Source organism: Cydia pomonella, chromosome 24 (assembly GCF_033807575.1).
Source record: "Cydia pomonella isolate Wapato2018A chromosome 24, ilCydPomo1, whole genome shotgun sequence".
Taxonomy (NCBI): Eukaryota; Metazoa; Arthropoda; class Insecta; order Lepidoptera; family Tortricidae; genus Cydia; species Cydia pomonella.
The window spans coordinates 3,959,631-3,978,645 of NC_084726.1; the positions used below are offsets into that span (position 1 = coordinate 3,959,631).

At 36.1% G+C, this 19,015-nt stretch overlaps 2 protein-coding genes and 2 long non-coding RNA genes across 7 annotated transcripts in view; 1 reads left to right on the forward strand and 3 right to left on the reverse strand.

The window, feature by feature from the left end:
* The window catches only part of LOC133531232 (uncharacterized), a 452,362-nt gene that overhangs the window by 262,978 nt on the left and 170,369 nt on the right, over positions 1-19,015 (reverse strand). The window lies entirely within an intron of this gene.
* The window catches only part of LOC133531230 (sperm surface protein Sp17), a 364,739-nt gene that overhangs the window by 130,231 nt on the left and 215,493 nt on the right, over positions 1-19,015 (reverse strand). The gene's annotated exons all lie outside the window — the stretch shown is intronic.
* Positions 12,061-13,326, forward strand: LOC133531091 (uncharacterized). Its single transcript, XM_061869194.1, has 4 exons — positions 12,061-12,707; positions 12,784-12,861; positions 12,946-13,134; positions 13,209-13,326. Exons 1-4 carry the CDS (start codon positions 12,496-12,498, stop codon positions 13,324-13,326), a joined length of 597 nt encoding a protein of 198 aa, XP_061725178.1. The 5' UTR covers positions 12,061-12,495.
* LOC133531210 (uncharacterized) lies at positions 15,015-16,356 on the reverse strand. Its single transcript, XR_009801503.1, has 2 exons — positions 15,947-16,356; positions 15,015-15,567 (listed from the first exon to the last, which is right to left on the reverse strand). It is a non-coding gene; the product is annotated as an uncharacterized LOC133531210 (long non-coding RNA).

Sequence of the window (19,015 nt, forward strand, 5' to 3'; positions counted from 1 at the left end):
TCGGAGGCGACAAATTCCGAAGAAGCATGATTGGAACTCCAACTTTCAGGGTAAATGTGTGTGTTGGGAGTCCTGAAGCACTCAATGAGCTAAGGAACTAAGGAACTCTACCGAGTATTTTGTGACATTGCCTTCATCCAAGACAGTGTTGATGAAATTATATACTGCATGTTCACCTTCGATTTCCGCCTGCTCATTTTTCTGCGTGAGCATGGACCGTTCCTCTATGGGCGTGAGTATGGATCTCTCACAAACCCAAGAATGGCTCAGCAGCGGTATCATGGTCGTGTTTTTGTCACTTGTCATATCATACGTCACTTTCGCTCTTACATATTTGTTAGAGCGTGACAGGTATGGTGACAAATGATAGACAACCGTCCATCTTAGCCCTGCAGGTCTCCGTACATGATAAGAATGAGGTTTTCAATGGATAGAAAAATCCTGCATAACGTCTCTGGTAGTTGTGGCTACGCCTAAAATCACGATCGTCGCTACAGTTTCGTAACCTCAATGCGTTGCGAGACTTTCGTGAAAGGTTCGCTTTTTTTCGGGAAGGCATTTTCAGTTCTTAGTTCTTATGGCATTTTAACGCGTATAAAATGCGAGTCCCAAATCGTTTGACATTTACACCGCAAGCATCAGAGATTTTTTTTTTTCATTATACCCACTTTCGTAGCCATTATTAAGTGCTTAAAAGAGGCGATACGTATGAATATGGTTACGATAAAATTACGATTAGGTATACATCAGGTACATTCATGACGGAGAAAATATTTTTTTAAATAATTATGCAGTTATACGCGTGTTGATATGTGTGTTGATTTTGCCACTACTTAACTATGTAAGTAAACTCATTTTTAACCGACTTCAACATTTCAAAAGGAGGAGAATCGAGGGAACTCTTCAAATATGAAAGTCATACATATAATGATTTTTGTATTTTCTTTAACAAATCTAGCATTTACATTTAAAAAAGTGACATTATTCATGAAGTGGAACTGCTGATGATGATCAGAATGGAACTCTTCAACGATACACAGTATACGTTTGGCGATTTGTCCTCTTCGCTGTGTTTGTTAAGTAAATTAGATTTTCAAGACAAATTTTTGTCAAGTTCGAGTTCTGACGACGGGGGTCCATGAGGAATCGAGGGAACTCTTCAAATGTGAAAGGCATGCATATAGTGATTTTTGTATTTTCATCAACAAATCAAGTATTTACATTTATAGAAGTGACATTTGATGAAGTGGAATTGGTCATGATGAACAGAATGGAACTCTTCAACGATGCATAGTTCACGTTTGGCAATTTGTTCTCTGTGCATGTTTGTCAAGCAGTTAGGTTTTCAAGACACATTTTTATATTTCTATCCTATTTAGTTTTTTTAATAATTATCTAGTGCTTTATTTCATGCATGGTGTGAAATAATTTATCTTAAATACAGTCGAATACCCTATTGCGGGTATCTTACCAGTCAACCATAGGGCAAATCTGAAATGTGTCAAGTTGGGTGCAGTGACAAAAAAAACATGTTACCTCCTTTTCTACATAATTAGGCGTAGGACCCTGTCTTTTTAATTTAATTGTATGAAATCAAAAATCAACAATAATCGTTCGTTTAATTTCGTTGTATTATTACATCAACACAATTGAAATTGAATTGATATTCGTACCCCCCTCTTCTAACTTTAGAGTTAATTTGGCAAAATCCTTCCTCGGTGGCTTAATTTCAGCACCATATCTGTTAGTTTAGCAGGGTACTCGATACTCGTAGCACATATTTGTTGTAAAAGTTTGCACCTCCTTCCTAAGTAGCGCCATAAGATTCAGGTGCAAACTTAACTCAATCGAGTGTAGTGGCTACCCCCCCTTCTAGGGGTTGAATTTTTATAGCCTATAACTTTGCCGGGCATTTTCTCGACAGATTAGTAAAGTTTGCATCAAAATCCGTTCAGCCGTTTTCACGTGATGCGAGGTCAAATAAACAGACAAACAGAGAAACAGACAAACAGACAAAAATTCTAAAAATTGTTGGAACGTGTTCTGTTAACGATTCTTAGTATCCCCAGCCTACTTTTTTTCGAATATCTTCCATGTACAGACTTTCGACCCCCTTCAGCTTTATTATATGTATAGATGTATAGATTATATGTCTTTCCCATCACGGAACAATGGTGTTCCGGACCTTTGGGAGGCGTGCGCGGAGCCAAAGCCAACATGTAGAGGCCCTTTTGACACTTTAATGAAATGTACCTTATTTATTATATTATTATGTAACACCCCTGTGATTGCATGCGGCAGGCTACGGTGACTGCTTACAGACGGTCCGTATGCTTACTTGCCACCGAAATGGTAAAAAAGGAGACCTTTTCTTAAAAGTTGATAGTGGATTAAAATGAAGAATATAACGATTTCCACATAATACTGTATCGAAATGTATCGAAGGAAGACATCGAGCGCCTGAAGCCTCATAGCGCTAACCAGCAACCTGGTTCGTCGTCGACATCCGAGCCCGGCGTCGCTGGTGTGAAGAACAACGTGGCGGATGTCCCCTGCAGCCAGGGAGGCCGATCTCGGCCCGCCGGGAAGCCATAAGTTATTGTATGTGTTGTATAGTTCGTGTTGTAAATTATTTCATTGATTGCTCTTATTGCATCATGGCAGTAAGCGGTTCATAGCCCATTTATTCTTATTTTCTTTTCTTACCCGCTTTTTGTTATAAATTCAGTTAATCGTGCAATGTTTTCTTTAGCTAATCAGGTATTTCTGACAGAGACATTGACGTTTGGCATGTGTATTTTTCTTTTGTTTTGTGTACGTCAATGCCGTCAATGGAGCGAGAGAGTTTGAGTCACACCTTAAACTGTTCAGTTAACAACTCTAGTTATTTTGTGACAATTTTGACTTGCTGCCAGTTATTTTTACTTTAGTTTTTTTCTTTATGTATTCATCTAATGCAATTGTTTATGTTTTATTTTATTCAATTTTGTAATCTTACAAGCTAACCAGCAGGATAAGCAGGATTGTGAGGCTATATCTTGCAATTCATTTTTTATTTATTTAATTTTATATAAATTTTTATATATATTTATTACGTATTTTTAATATTTATGTCTGATGACGAAACTTTTTATTCTGCTAGTAATGACAGTATTTCTTTTCATTCTCTAAATTCCCTTGATACTTCTTACACTTTGGGTACCCTTGTGTCTCGCGAATTTCTTAACTCCTGTGACTTTAACGTGTGCCACATTAATGCACAAAGTATCCCTTCTCATTATAGTGAACTTATCGAAACTTTTAAATCCGACTTCGTCCATGCGATCTTAGTGTCGGAAAGCTGGTTGAAGCCTACCCTAGACTCGACATCCTATGCCTTGCCTGGTTATGTGCTGATCAGAAATGACCGAATTGGAAAGGGTGGTGGTGGCGTAGCAATTTACCTCAGAAGTACCATTCCATACAAACTGTTAAATTCAACTCCTTCTCTTTACTCTAGTTCAGCGGAATGGTTATTTCTCGAGGTGAATATAAAAGGGGTTAAGGCAGTTCTGGGTGTAATTTACAGTCCCCCGACCATTGACTACTTTTCCGACCTGGAACGAATTCTTGAGTCCGTAAGTTCTGAGTACACACATCACCTGATCATGGGGGATTTAAACACTAACCTTCTGAAAGATACGACACATTCGCGTAAATTGATGTCACTGCTTCAGTCGGTCAGCTTCTCTCTTATTCCTTTGGGCCCGACTCATCACACGGCCTCATCGGACACTTGGCTCGATGTCATTATCACTTCGTCTCCTAGTCTTGTCACTAAGCAGGGTCAATTCCTAGCGCCAGGTTTCTCTCACCATGATCTGATATACGCGTCATACAAAATTAAGGCTCCTAAATTCAAACCTGCTCTTATTCATATGCGCAGCTTAGCTAAAATCAATTCTGAATCGCTCTTAAAAGATGCTGCTGCTATCGATTGGTCTCCTGTGCTCTCAACCTCATCAACGGACACTAAGGTTTCGTTGTTTAATGATGCGATTCATTACGACGCACCCGTTCACACAGTCAGAGTTAGGCGTCCACCGGCTCCCTGGATCACTGAAGGCGTCCGTATAGCAATGCGGAGGAGGAACAAAGCTTTCGGTCTCTATAAACGTGACCGCACCGACACCAACTGGGTACTCTTTAAGGCAGCTCGTAACCGTTGCAACCAGATGGTACGTACAGCAAAGCGACGGTTTATTCACAGTAATGTTTCCTCTTCTTCTATGGCTGATGTCTGGAAATTTCTTAAGTCTCTTGGCTTAGGTAAACCTTCCAATGGTTTCGATGGCAGTTCCTTCACTCTTAATGATCTTAATATACATTTTTCTTCCGCTTCTCGTGTTGACACTGCTATTAAGACCAGTACTCTTTCTACTATCTTATCTATGCCCTCTCCTGTCACAGATTCATTCTCATTTTGTCCTATTTCTGTAGTTAATATAAAGGCCATTATTAAAGCCATCAAGTCAAAGGCCGTGGGTTGTGATGATGTCAGCCGTTACATGATTGTATCAGTCCTTGATTGTGTACTTCCTGTGATGGCTGACATCATAAACTCCTCACTGGTCACTGGCGAATTCCCTTCTCTTTGGCGTAAAGCGTTTGTGATTCCGCTACCTAAAATTAGTAATCCCACCTCTCTTAATAACTTTAGACCCATCTCCATTCTCCCCTTTCTCTCGAAAATCGCCGAAGCGGTTGTTCATAAGCAACTTTCGCTATTTGTCCATTCGCATAACCTTTTAAGCCCCGTGCAGTCAGGTTTCCGACCAAGTCATAGCACCAGTACTGCGCTTCTTAAAGTGACAGAAGACATTAGGCGGGGCATGGAGAGTCATTTGGTCACGGTTCTTGTTCTAATTGATTTCTCTAACGCGTTCAACACCGTTGACCATGACATTCTCCTTGCTCTGCTCAAACTCATGAACGTTTCGGAAACAGCCCTTAACTGGTTCGCAGCCTACCTGAGGGGCCGCCAGCAGCTGGTTACTGGCGTGCCTCAAGGAGGAATTTTATCCCCACTTCTATTTTCCGCCTTTATTAACTTTATTACACCTAACCTTTGCTGTACCTACCATCTGTATGCTGATGACCTGCAACTCTATGACCAGTGCCCCGTGACTGACCTTCAGACTTGCATTGAGAAACTTAACCTGGACCTTTTACATATCCAGCAGTGGTCAAACAAGTTCGGCCTTTTTGTAAATCCTTCCAAGTGCCAGGCCATTATTATCGGTAGTTCCAGACAGCTTGCAAGAATAGACTTGGACGCGATAACACCAGTAAGTTTTGACGGCACTCCAATAAGGTTCAGTCAAAGTGTTAAAGATCTGGGTGTTCTCTTAGATAGTACTCTGAGTTGGAGAGCGCAGGTTACCGAGATCAGTCGAAAGGTCATGGGTTCCCTTCACGCTCTTAATAAATTTAAGCACTTCCTGCCTATCAAAACCAAAGTTTTATTAATTAATTCCCTTATCCTGCCCATTATTGATTATGGTGATGTGTGTTATCCGGACTTAAATGAAGAACTTCTCGACAAATTGGATCGGCTACTCAATAACTGCATTCGCTTCATTTTTTGCCTTCGTAAATATGATCATGTCTCATCTTTTCGTTCCCAGCTCGGCTGGCTCCCCATTCATCAACGACGCAATGTTCGCATGTTGTGTACTCTTTTTTCTGTGTTAAATGATCCTCATTCTCCTGAATACCTTAAGTCTCTATTTCAATACTACGGCGTTACCCGGGACCGTCAACTTCGCTCTTCCGGCAATATGTCTCTATCTATCCCTCTTCACCGCACTGGGTTCATGTCGAATTCGTTTTCCGTGCAGGCGGCCCGTCTTTGGAACGGACTTCCCTACGGCATCAAAAATGCTCAAAGTAAGTTTGCATTTAAAAAATCCTTACGTGCTTTCTTTGCTAGCAGAATGAAAAAATAATAATGTATGGGTAAGCTCTATATGTTTTGTCGTTATTTATGTATATATTATAAGAAATATAAGTATGTATATTTATGTATGTATGTATTATGTATGTATGGTATGTTATTGTATTATATTTGGTTGTTGTTGTTAAAGTAGCACCGCCCACAATCTCTCTGCTTTGCCTAAAGGTTGACTGGTAGAGAATGCCTCATGGCATTAAGTCCGCCTTTTGTACTATAAGGTTTTCTTTTGTGCAATAAAGATTAAATAAATAAATAAATAAATAAATACTTGGTCAAGAAAATCTAGTCAGTAGCAAAAGGCAGCAAATATGAAAAATCGCGGGTTAGCAACTCTGTTTTCGAATAATTCGAAAATCGCGTGTCATCTGTGTTTTATCTGTGGAATGTGGATAGTGAATGATAGCCGTCATGTTTGTTTACATTCTGAATCGATGCTATTTCAAGAGAAATGTCTACTGTCACCATTAAAATACCAATATATTAAATAAGCTTATGCATGAACTTAAGCTAAGTCAAGGGGTACAATATACAATGAACAGGAATGTTTTCCATGTAGAAATTTGAAAATTATATTCTAAAAAACTCATCAACTTGAAAATAAATTTTTTTACGTGCAAAATTGGCGGTCAATTTGAAACTTCATCTTTCAGATTCAAAAACATCTAAGACGTGCCCTTTTAACAGCAAATGCATCAGACAATTCCATATCTGTAACAGTTGAATTTCCTCAGAGCCAGAGTGCATATAAGGTTCATTCTAATCATTTTTATTCCCGGTAAACTGTGTGACACTAAATATTTTTGAAAGTTTATAGATCTGAAAACTATTTAAATGATTTTGAACGTAAAAGACTCTGCCAACTCGATCTTGGGCTTGTTCCTGTTTTCAACTCAAAACTATGATAGCTTTGAAATCAGCCTCCGATGCATTCATTGAATAATAATTTGTCATTTGATACTTCAAATTTCGGCGAAGCACTCACACTTGAAAGCAACATTCTCATCCATATCGTCGATATAGAATTATACGGTTTCACTGATTTCTTGTATTCAAAAGTATGAACTACATAAAACAGTTTATTAGGATCTGGATTAGTTGATTATTCAAAGCATAGAAACTGATCTCAATATTATTATACAACATTGTCTCCAAAGTAATTTGTATAATGCATAGAATTGCTAATGATTGTTTGGTGACCATGCAATAATCCTTCTCTCAGTATCATCATCATCATCATCATCACTTACTCACTCGCTCAATCAAAAGCACACGTCACATTCAAAATATGAATATAGCAACTGTATTGGTTTCACTTTCTGACTCAATGTAACACTAAAACCATGAAGTCATCGGTACCGAAACACGTTCACTCTCTGGCAGCGTCTAAAAATAACTCGCGAATAAACAGCCTTGACGAACACGTTCTATGAATGAAATCAACAAAGTAGCTTGTGAACGATAAGAGTTTGACAACCTTATTCCTGTCCGTTTTGGTAATGGTTACACAATACGCAACTTGCTTATCAAGATGATGAAGCGAATAGCCTTCATTGCGATTATGACTCATCTAGTTATAGCGTAACTCAACACATGCTACATTAATGCATTAGTAATTCGTTGTGAACAAAAAGAGATTTTAGGAATAAGAAATTGTCCTATGACCATGAGTCTGATTGGCTTAAAAAATGATACACTGATAAATGCTAACAATTCCTTTATTCTCAGTAGGTTACATGTTTGTTTAATAATCTAATGCTAACAAATGCAGGTCCTTTTTGGTCAAGTGACAGCGAAATTCGGTGAACATTGAAGTATTTGATCTAATAGTAGCCAAAAAGTAAAACAAGACATTATGTATGAAAAAGTAATGATTTAGATTTTGGATACTGAAATTACGTTGTTGTCTCACTTTCAAAACTGTCAATGGTACTGAAACAGTCGCAGTATGTATTAAAGAATACAGACACATGTCAATCACACAATATGCTGGAGTTCTGCCCACACCATTATCACCATGAACGACAATTGGACCGGATAAAGGCTGCTTGGTCTGTACCGCCTCTGCTAAATTTTGTTGTTCCTGCCTGTTGACAGCTAACAGAAACTCAATAAACAATTTTGAATCTGGCATACCATTTTCTGGCCAGTCCAAATATTTGAAGTGGTGCATTGTCCTTGATTCTCCGGTTTGTTTGTGGATAACATTCAAGGTGGTGCTAGTGTACTGGAGTTCCATCCTGATGCTTTCAGTCTTGATTATAAATTCTTCTAAGATGATATGATCTTGGTTCGTAGGGAAGTACTGAAAGCCTGGTGGTTCTGACTTAGTACCATTGAGCATCACAATCACCCGAGAGTTCTCTTGAAAGCACATGCTAAAAAAATCATCGTCAGTATAGGCCATTGGTTGCTGCGTTGCGATAAATTTGCAACTGAAGTCGTGTCCTCTCACATAATTGGCGTTGATGTAATCTGATCCACGGTGAGATTTCAAAACCACCCGGGAAATGTCCCAGCATGGGTAATCCAAACTACGATTCTTCTTCTTGTTTTTAGGCAATTGAAAGTTGTCACTGGTACCTTCAATTGGTGTGTTGATAATTCCCAAGTGCTCTTGAAGAAGTATTTCTTCGTATTTCGGGTCTTCTGATCTTCGCATGAAACTGCGAGCTCCATAAATTGCTGAGAGGTTAGCAGCCATTGTCGAAGAAATCCAATAGTAGATGGAAACAGAAGACGTGTGATCACAACAAAAAATTTTGTTATACTGACTTTGTATTAAAGTAAATAAAGTATTCGTAATGCGATTATGAGTTATATTTCAAAGTCATTCCGTTTTGTGGTTAATTGTATTAATATACTTTCCTGTTGATAATTTTAATCAGTAGTCAGCTATTAAACTGACATTTACCTCATTTGTGGTTTGGTGACGTCAATTCGTTGGGTCATTTAATTACTCAAAACGAACAATGTTATTTATTTTTATCTACGCGTTATCACATTTTCAATTTGCAAACATCTCATCAACACCGACCCGCTGTCTATCTGTCTGTTTACACAAAAACTATTTACTTGGCAAATGAATATCGAACACATGCGTGCAATAAATTCCACTATGATGTCATGCTGGACGCCCGAGCTCGGATCACAGTAATTTAAAAGCGCTTGCATAGTCAAAAAAAGCCATTCGACATCCGAAATGATGATGACCATTGCATGGTCTAGGATAACAAATTTAATATCCTTTGCAATCAGTAAATTTTGCTTAAACAAAATAGTCCTTGGTTTGGGATTATCAACAGGTTTTCACCCATGCCGCCACGGATGAATTGTTTTTCAGCATGTAGCTATATTAGTTGACTCAAATGAACCTATTTGAGGTTTTCTTATGACGTCAATTGATAGTAGCCTATTGTGTGTAATATTTAGAATATTTATTGAATGGTAACAATAATCTCACCACTAAGTTATTCATACATGTGTCAGGGAGTTAATAAGGAAAACGTGGATCTATAAATGGCAATTTATAGTTAGCAATACATCAGTTGTAGCTCATTCCTGAACAGTGCTGGATTTCTAAGTAAATATAAACCTAAAATTTTTTACACCAGCTGACATAATTGAAATGGGGAATGAAAGTTCTAAGACGCTGAGTCGCAGTGGTCTCGTTAAATTGATAGACCGTACCAACGCCTGTGAATTTCTTTGTGAAGAGCACGACAAGATTATGAAAATTGAGATACAAGGAACCTCGAGGAATTATATAAACGCTAGTTACGTTGATGGTTTCAAGCACTCTAAGAAGTACATCGTGTGTGAGGCACCTACCGCAATGACCACCAGCTCTGACTTCTGGAGAAAAATATGGCAGCATAAAACTAAAATCATCGTTATGTTGTGCAGTACTATTGAAAATGGCAAGAGACAGTGCTATCGCTATTGGAGTCCAGTGGAAGAAGTAACTCTGCGATTTGGAAAATTTAAGATAACTACGGTCAAGGTTGAGTCAACACATCCGGGCTTCATAATTACGAGCCTTGAGGTGACCAATGGAGATAGTGACTGTTTGAGAGTCACTCACTTATTGTATGAAAAATGGCAAGAACACGATATATCTCCTGACGAATCCAGCTTCATTGACTTGGTACTAATGACAAAGCTATACAGTCAATCAGCTAGCGACAAGATAGTTGTTCACTGCAACAGTGGGCTAGGAAGATCCATGGCGTTTTGTGCTGTAGACATCTGTTTGTCAAGATTAGAAGATACAGGAAAACTCAATGTATTTTCCACGGTATTAAAACTCAGAAAACAAAGACACAACTGTCTATCTAATGTTAATCAGTTCATTTTTATCTATACGGTTTTGTACTATTATATTAAGTCATATCCAAAATCATACGCATCATTCTTTGCTCAATGAATAACTATTTTTTGTATTTGTGCTGTATTTTGTAATAAAATTTTATGTAACAGTTACTTTGATATTTATTACACCACGATATAAGTAATGGAATTTCCGTAACTAATAAAGTAAACAATATTTCATAGCGAGTATTGTGTAGATGTCATAAGTCAAATGCTCAAAAGCTAATTGAATCGTTGAGTCGCATTAACAATGATTTATTCAATTGCTCCTCATGAACTATCAACGAGTCACTCATAAGTGGGACTCTTTCACACAACAACTACGCGCTTACTGAAGCGTTTATTGCCTCTCAATTTATAATCGCATAATTGTGTTAATATTTGAACTACAGATTTGAAGTTTCAAATGTAGTTGAGTATGCAATTAGGATTGTTGACAAGTAAAACTGTAATGAGAACTTAATAAGCTAGTAAACTATTGGGCGCATTAAAATATTTTAAACAAATTACTAAGACAATTCCAAAGCCGATCTGTTTTAAAGTTTGCATCCAGGAATATCAAGCAAAAAGATCAAATTGATATAAACATAGTCATGAAATTTGATGAGTAAGTGAGTAATAATAACAACTTGTTTGAAGCATCATTCTAATGTAATCAGTGCGCACCAATTTGGAACAAAACGCCTACGCACTTATTAAATGAGGTGTGATGCTTAATTGGTTGCTTACAATGTACTAATTATCTTTATTATTTATTGAGATGTAGCGTTAAAAACAACACTTACTTTCGTACGGTAGCCAAACAGAATACTATAGCTGTGACTAATCAATTATACCAATAGCGCTCCAATAGTAGGTTACGGTATCAATAAACCGCTGTCCTTGACCGGTGAAGTTGAAGTTTATTTATCTAATTCCGGAGCTTTAACCTCACGTGCGAAACTCTAACCGAACTTTCTTTTACAATTATGTAACGTGACTACTTAATTATTGATTAATCTTCTATATTTGTACTCATTATAGTTATGGTAAGTTAGTAAATATAGTTAAGTATGAAAGTTGACTTATCGGTAGCTGTCTAGTGTAGTAAGCAATTTATAAAATAATCTAATAGATGTCGCCTCCAAGACCTTCTTTTCTCTTAGCAACAACCTAAATACTATGTAGGACCCTTATCTACTCTTGTAACAAACCATTATTTAATGAAATGTTCTTATTTCGTTAATACATTGCAAAAAAAAGCAATCAAGTTCATTGATTACCTCGTCGTACTGAAATGTAAACAAGCTATGATTTCATCCCCGCACACATTATGCTCATGTACGTATGCACGCACACTATCAACCATTTTCATAAACACCGATCTGGCAACGTCAATTATCGTTCATTAGAATCCTCTATTCGCCCCACCAGAGCCAGTTCCAAGTTACCAACAATTTAGTTGCTCCCCCACATGAAAAAATAAGTGTACTTTAATTAAGATCTTTTAAGCATTGTAGAAAGATTATTGCAGCCAGATTTAAAAGAAAGATCCTAATGAATAATCAATTAGTCATGGTAATCATAGCTAATAATCGCTGGCAGTAGAACTAGTACAAATTTTCTTTTTAAAAATGGTCTAAGCTTTGGTTAGTGATAGTGACATTCATTCATTCGATTTGAATTATTTTTGCTTTACTATCAACGTTGCATGATTATAATCTTTATAAAATAGGAGCAAATTTATACGTATTGACAATGCAGTTGAAACAACAAGCAAAAATCGACTTTGATGATCGATAAATAAGATTGATAATCTTCAGTATTTGTCACTTCGTGAGTAACTACTTGAGAAGTGACCAATATGGCAGTTCAAAAATCCACTCGAAGGTGTACGCATGCGCTCCTGTATTCCAGTTAATTTGGCAGGAATATTTGACAATTTTTGTGATATTGCAACAAATAAATTAACAGTGAACAAACAGTTCCCATTTTACTGCACAATATCGTCCAAGCGACGGCGTAAAACCTGTTTCGACGTTCGCAGCATCAAGGTATTTATGAATTCTGCATAATAATTAGAACAGTTTTGTCTGGATGTGTTTTTTGAACGTTAGTTAAATCGAATTGAAACTGTTTTTAGATCTTCAATTATGGAAGGTTACCAGACTATAGTTTTTGGAATTCAAGTACCGAGCGCGTGGCCGTGCGAAGAAATTCGGAGTGAAATTTTGAAGGCGGTGCGAAATGCGATAGTGCATCACTTAGATGAGGAACAAGTTGTTTTGACAATAAATAACATTTCTACAAAGCCGATACAAAATGACTCGGGAATTGGATATCTTTTCCAAATAATTGAAGAAATGTAAGTGTTCTTACTGTAAATGCCTGCATTTATTTTTAAAAATTCTAGATTTTGAACTTTTGTTTTCTATTTACAGACCGGAGAATTCCTATAAAATTGAACTCATCTTGCCGTCAGAAATTTTGCTAATTTCTGGTGAAGAACGAAATCATATGTAAGTTTTCCAAAGTATTTGACTTCTTATTATACTTATACCTAAGAATTATTATGTTATTATTGTTTCATATTTCAATTTCAGATCAGTAGAAACTGAAAATCTTAAATTCCATTCTCTTGACATGGAATTGGTTCAAGAGATGCCGGGTCGTGGAGAAATAACAATTGCCGTTCCAGACATTTGCAAAATTTTGAAAATCAGAGGCGTCACCGGTGATTTTATTCACCAAGCAATTTTCAAGACGACGTACCAGAAGATTAAGATCATGGGGTAAGTTTTTGACAATCATAAACTGTCTGTTCTGTGTGTGTTATTCCCAGCCAACTAATTTGTGAATTTTCCAGGCTTTCGAAGGTACTACACCAGTTTACGTTTAATCCGGATCCTACTATTTTTGGGAAGAAAATCACTGAAAATGAAATGAAAATCATCTGCTTTGATCAAATACCTGTGCCCCAGTAAGTCAATTGATGTAAATACGCTATAAAATATTTTGAAAGATTAGTCAGAGGTCAAAGTTTTCAAAAATCCATCACATATGTTCAAAGCCATGGTAATTATGCTACAGTTTCTTTCTATAACAAAAAAAGCTTTTTCTAATGTTATACTTTTGTTCCAGATGGCGCTTATGGGAGCAATTGGACAATTGGATAGGGCTTTTTGTCATTGCGACATCATTGCTACTACTGATGTACTGCTTATTTTATTTGTGAGAGTAGATGAAATATTCTAATATTTTACCCATAATTTTCACCAAAACTTCCCACTTTATCAATGACGACCGCCATTACGAAGGATGATTCAACTACTAGTATTAATATTCACATGTAATCTTTAGGTTACGTATTATTATAAAATTATGTGAAAAGGCAGCTGAGAGCATTTATAAGGAGTTGTGAGTTTTTATACTTTTATAATCATAGTCTGTAAGAATCATCTCATTAATTGTTCGATTTATATGAATTTATTTTATTATAGATCTGAAGTATTACGCTATTCTTTACTTTCTTGCCATTTAAGTTGAATAAATTTTGTACGTGCCAATTCAAAATTACGTTTTTATTTTTGATCCTATACAGCTTAACCCACTCAATCATCAAAAGAATATTCGAGCAGAATTAATACACGGCTCATACTTTTCACAAAATAAAAAAAATTACGCACTTCTTTAGCTAAAATTTTGAACTATTTAAAATGTTTCTATAGAAAAGGGGCTTAGGTCTTTTTTGGGAACCAAAAATCTAGTTTTTGAGATGATGACATGAACTAAAGTGTATAAATAGCTGTTGAGTTTTGAAATCATGCATAGAAACCATTAATTTGAATCTATGGCCAGTATTTGCCTAAACGGGTAATTTTTCAAAAACTTTACTCGACAATGAACAACAAACACCTGCACGCTATAAATTACACTACGATTTTGTCACGCTCATCACCTCAATTAACCTCCAATCCGAGTTTCGATGACATCATGATTGCGATGACCCCATTTCTTTGTGGTATGTAGTCACGTAGACACTGGATGTAACTAAAATCTAGATTTTCAGACCACATTGTGGATTTGTAGAAATAACCAGCAATCTTAGCCAATAAGTTACGCAGATTATTAAGAAGAATGCTAAAGAGCAGTAGTGCTCAACTTTCAAAATAATTTCCTCTATGTTTTAAGTTCTATGACTACAATATAAGTAGTTGATTATACTAATATTGGTATTTAGTTTTTATATTGTCCTAAATGCAATGAATCAAAAATGCATCACAGTGTTATAATCTGAGATTGGTTTCAATTCATGAATGAAAGATGATGCAACACTACACACATGACGAGGTAGAATTGAATTGACCTTGAGTATTAGATGCCGGTCAGCCGCTTCATTGACTGGAATTTGGACTGAGTTAGTTCCCACGTGCGTTCATTACGTTACAAGAGTAGTGTTTAGGTTTTGAAAGGAATACTCCTATGTAAAGCATGAGAACAAATTGAAATTTATCGAAAGTAACAAGCTTTTGAAATTATGACGGAATGAACGCTTATTTGAGTTATGTTTGGAAGATATTTGTTGTAACTTCAATTAATGGTCTGATGTTTTTCACGACAATGGTAAAATAACTGATTTTTTGAGGTACATCCTGAGAGAAATAAAAAATACTTTTCCAAATAACTTACACATTTATTTGATGATTCAAAACTAGAGAGACAAAACCAAAGTACATTTTTCATTCAAAGTGCGTAACATCACAACCATTTTATAAATTTACAATTAAATTAATTTTAGAGATTACTTTAGAGATCAAAACTTATTATAATTTAGGAATCTTTGTCATGTCATGACTCAAAAACTTAATCTAATGGCACTTTCGTTGAGAATTTTGATAAAATAGAAACATATAGATCAGTCTTCTTCTTAGCTTCTACCGTTTACAATACTGATTAATACTCATCAATTAATTAAAAATACTGTTAATTGCACTAGCTGCTAATACGACTATCAAATAGCTGTTTGTCTTCAAAAACATGCTCCAAATTTCGTATAATCCAGTGATAGGAAGCGTCTTCTCCATGGCAAGAGTTTTATGATGTCACTGCTTACTGTTTGTTGACTATTCGAATGTGTTCCTTCGTATGGTTCAGGAGATGGCTCGGAATTTTCCACAACTGATGAAATTTTGATTTTGTATTTCTAGTTTTGATTTAGATGGAATCTGAAACAAAAAAGGTCAACTCAGTAAAATTTTCGACTGTATCAAGTAAAAGGACGGGACATAAGGACTGTGATTCTTTAGGTCATATCATTAACACTCAAAATATTGTTCTATTACAGTAAATTGCTTCAATAAACGCTCAATTCAGTTCGGCTCACGTTCGTTAGGCGGAAGAATGAACTAGGCGTGTGATGAAATTGATTGATGACTTCACCGGCACTGACTCTATTTGCTCGAGTTATCACTTTCTGATTGATTTTATATCTTAATCTCAAGGTGTTAGCTTAACGTAAATAAACCCAAAATAGCAGCGTTTTCAAAAGACTGATAGTCATGCATGATGTTATTCAATTCAAAATAACTAAGAAATACAACATACCTTTCATTTCCAAGATGAGTATCGGACGTTAGACCTCACTGTTTCCAATTCACGTTGAGCAGTAGATAATTCAGAACTGACTTGACTTAAGTCTGTCTGAAGTTTGCTGAGTTTTCTTTTTAGAGATCTGATCTTCTCTTCTAATCTGTTGACTGCCACCTGCGAAGATTGAGCGGAAAACATTTTTTCTTCTTTGTTTTTTTACGGAAGTCTAATCACGACACGTCGTTTCCAGTAGCGCCCACGGGAGAGGAACTGAAAAAAATTCACCTAAGGAAGGCGTTATATCCCTTAGATACTTCCCTCCTTTTCTTTTCTTTCTGTCTCTTTCTATTACATACCATGTGCAATTGCTGTCTAGGGATGTGCGATATCCGAAGCATCGACATTTTGTATCGTATATCAATAAACATAGTACCAAAAATATCTAGCATTATTTTTTTGAACGACGTTTGGAATTAGCGGGAAGTTGCAAGGACAGCTTGCAGAGTGAATCATCATACTACCTTTTGAATGTGAAATTGGAACCATCTTCATGATTGATACTTCAAATCATCGATACTTGTTACATCATTAGCTCTGCGTTAATGATGATATTATCGATATCTCGCTCATACGGTAGCGATATTATGGAATGTAAGTCGTTTACCTTCCGCGGCCTATATATTCCGAAGTGTCATGATGTCATCTCTATAAATCGAATCTAATGGAAAATTACCAGGGAATTTTGAACTTGTAATCAGAGTTCAACGCAGTATGAACCACACACGCGCACAAACACATAGACACACTATCCGGGTATAAATGCGAGCACCAGCCATTAAGCTTCAGTTGGCTCTGTATCGTGCTTGAATCTATTAGCCTCAAGAATTTTGTACTAATTCACCAAAATGGGGAGTAACATTTCAAAATCATTGCACCACGAGGTCCTCATCAACGATATAAAGAAACCTGAATTCATTGAACGTCGCTCCGAAGAGCATAAGCAAATTTTGAAGACTGGAGTACCACCAACACGCAACGCGTATACTCATGCTGGACCTGAAAACAGGCCTCTCTTCAAGCACAACCGCGTTAAACTTCCTGGCGAAGAAGACTCAACTATCATCAATGCCAGCTACATCCAAGGCTACAAACGATCCAAAGCATACATTGCCAGCGAAACGCCACAGTCTTCACAGGGAGCCCAGGCTCTGTGGGAAACAGTATGGCAGCATCGAATCAAGATTATAGTAATGCTCAACAAAGCTGAAGAAAACGAAAAAAGTTATTGCTACTGGAGCCCTGAAATAGAGACATCACTTCAATTTGGAAAGCTTAAAGTCAAAACGGTTCAAATAGACACAATTCCACAAACTGCTGAAATGACCGAGCTTGAGGTCGTTAACGAAAAGGGACGTTTGTTGACTGTTCACCACTATTTATACTTGAACTGGCCAGTTCAAGATAATTTACCTCGTACATCTAATTTTTTGAAGTTTCGGTTCTGGGTTAATAAAAACAATGAAATAATATTAGGTTCTGAAAGCTATCGCAAGGAACGGAACCCAATTCTGATCCACTGCAGTGATGGACTAGAACGGACGATGGTTTTCTGCGCAATTGATAAGTCGATTTCAAAATATTTGCAAACAAATAAAATAAATATATTTTCAACGGTATTAAAATTGAGAAATGAAAGGTTTAACTGCTTGTCCGACAAGAGTTGTTACTTTTTTTGCTATGATATAGTGCGTGCTTATATTATTTATAATAATAAATCTGGAATACTCCCATTGACATATGCCTGAAATGGAACTCAATGAAATTTCAATGTAATTCATTATAGATTTTATAAATTTATACCAAATGTTTAGTTATAGATAAGTTAGGCTATGATTTATGTATCAATTGAGTATTTTTAATAATTGTGTGTACAACATATCAAAATTTTGTTACTTTTAATAAACTAATGGATGTAAAAAAAGGCAGCTGAAAACATTTATAAGGCTCTGTAAGTATTTATACTTTTATAATCATAGTTTGTAAGAATTTTATAAAGTTTATCTAGAAATGTAATTCGTTAATTATTAAACTTCTATGTACTTTTGCATTTAATCTGATTTTTTATTATAAATCTGAATTATTACGCTATATTATTTACTTTCTCGCCATATAAGTTAAATAAATTTTATATGTGCAATTTCAAAATACGTTTTTATTTTTGATCCGATATAGTTTAATCCACTCAATCATCAAAAGAATATTCGAGCAGAATCAATACTCTGCTCATACTTTTCACAAAATAAAAAAAATTACGCACTTCTTTAGCTAAAATTCTGAAGTACTTAAAATGTTCAATGTGAAATTTGAACGATCTTCATGATCGATACTTCAAACCATCTATACTTGTCACATCATTAACTCTGCGTTAATGACGTCGTTATTGATATCTCGCTCACACGGTGACGCGATTATGGAATGCGGGTCGTTTACCTTCCGCGGCTTTATGTGACCTATTTTCCGATGCGTTTGTGATGTCATCTCTATAAAACGAATCTAACGGAAAAGTACCAGGGGAATTTTGAACTTGTAATCAGAGTTCAACGCAGTATGCTTCAGTATAAAAATTTTCTATGACCGTATTTCTGCTTCTAAATAATTCTGTGTACTTTGTCTTAGATCCATAGTTACTAATTGGTAATTAGTGTAACCTATAAGCGCAATCAGTAAATTCTGCTTGATACGACAAAAGACATTACATTTGCGCCGTGGCATTGCAATAGGCAACTTGCTTAGACGTCCCAGTGCAGAAAACAACGAAATAATGATTAATTAAAGTAAAAATGATTAACTAGTGACGTCAAAAATAATTTTTGTTCTGATGTTTCACGCAAAACAAATTATTCATGTAATACCTAAAGTGTAGTGAACAAACAATCTTTTAATCGAAAAGTTTCATTGCTTTATTTTCCCTATTACAGTTTTATAATAGTCCATTATGAGTTCATTTGTATATACTATGCATCAAAACCTAATTAACAGCTACATTATTGACTTAAGCTGGGTTTTAAATTGGCACTTGCTTAA

Bases quoted from the DNA above. Each gene is read 5' to 3' on its own strand.
- LOC133531091 (XM_061869194.1), top strand. From the start codon at position 12,496: ATGGAAGGTTACCAGACTATAGTTTTTGGAATTCAAGTACCGAGCGCG. The intron at 12,862-12,945 runs GTAAGTTTTCCA...TTTCAATTTCAG, and splicing joins GGTGAAGAACGAAATCATAT to ATCAGTAGAAACTGAAAATC. The intron at 13,135-13,208 runs GTAAGTTTTTGA...TGAATTTTCCAG, and splicing joins CAGAAGATTAAGATCATGGG to GCTTTCGAAGGTACTACACC.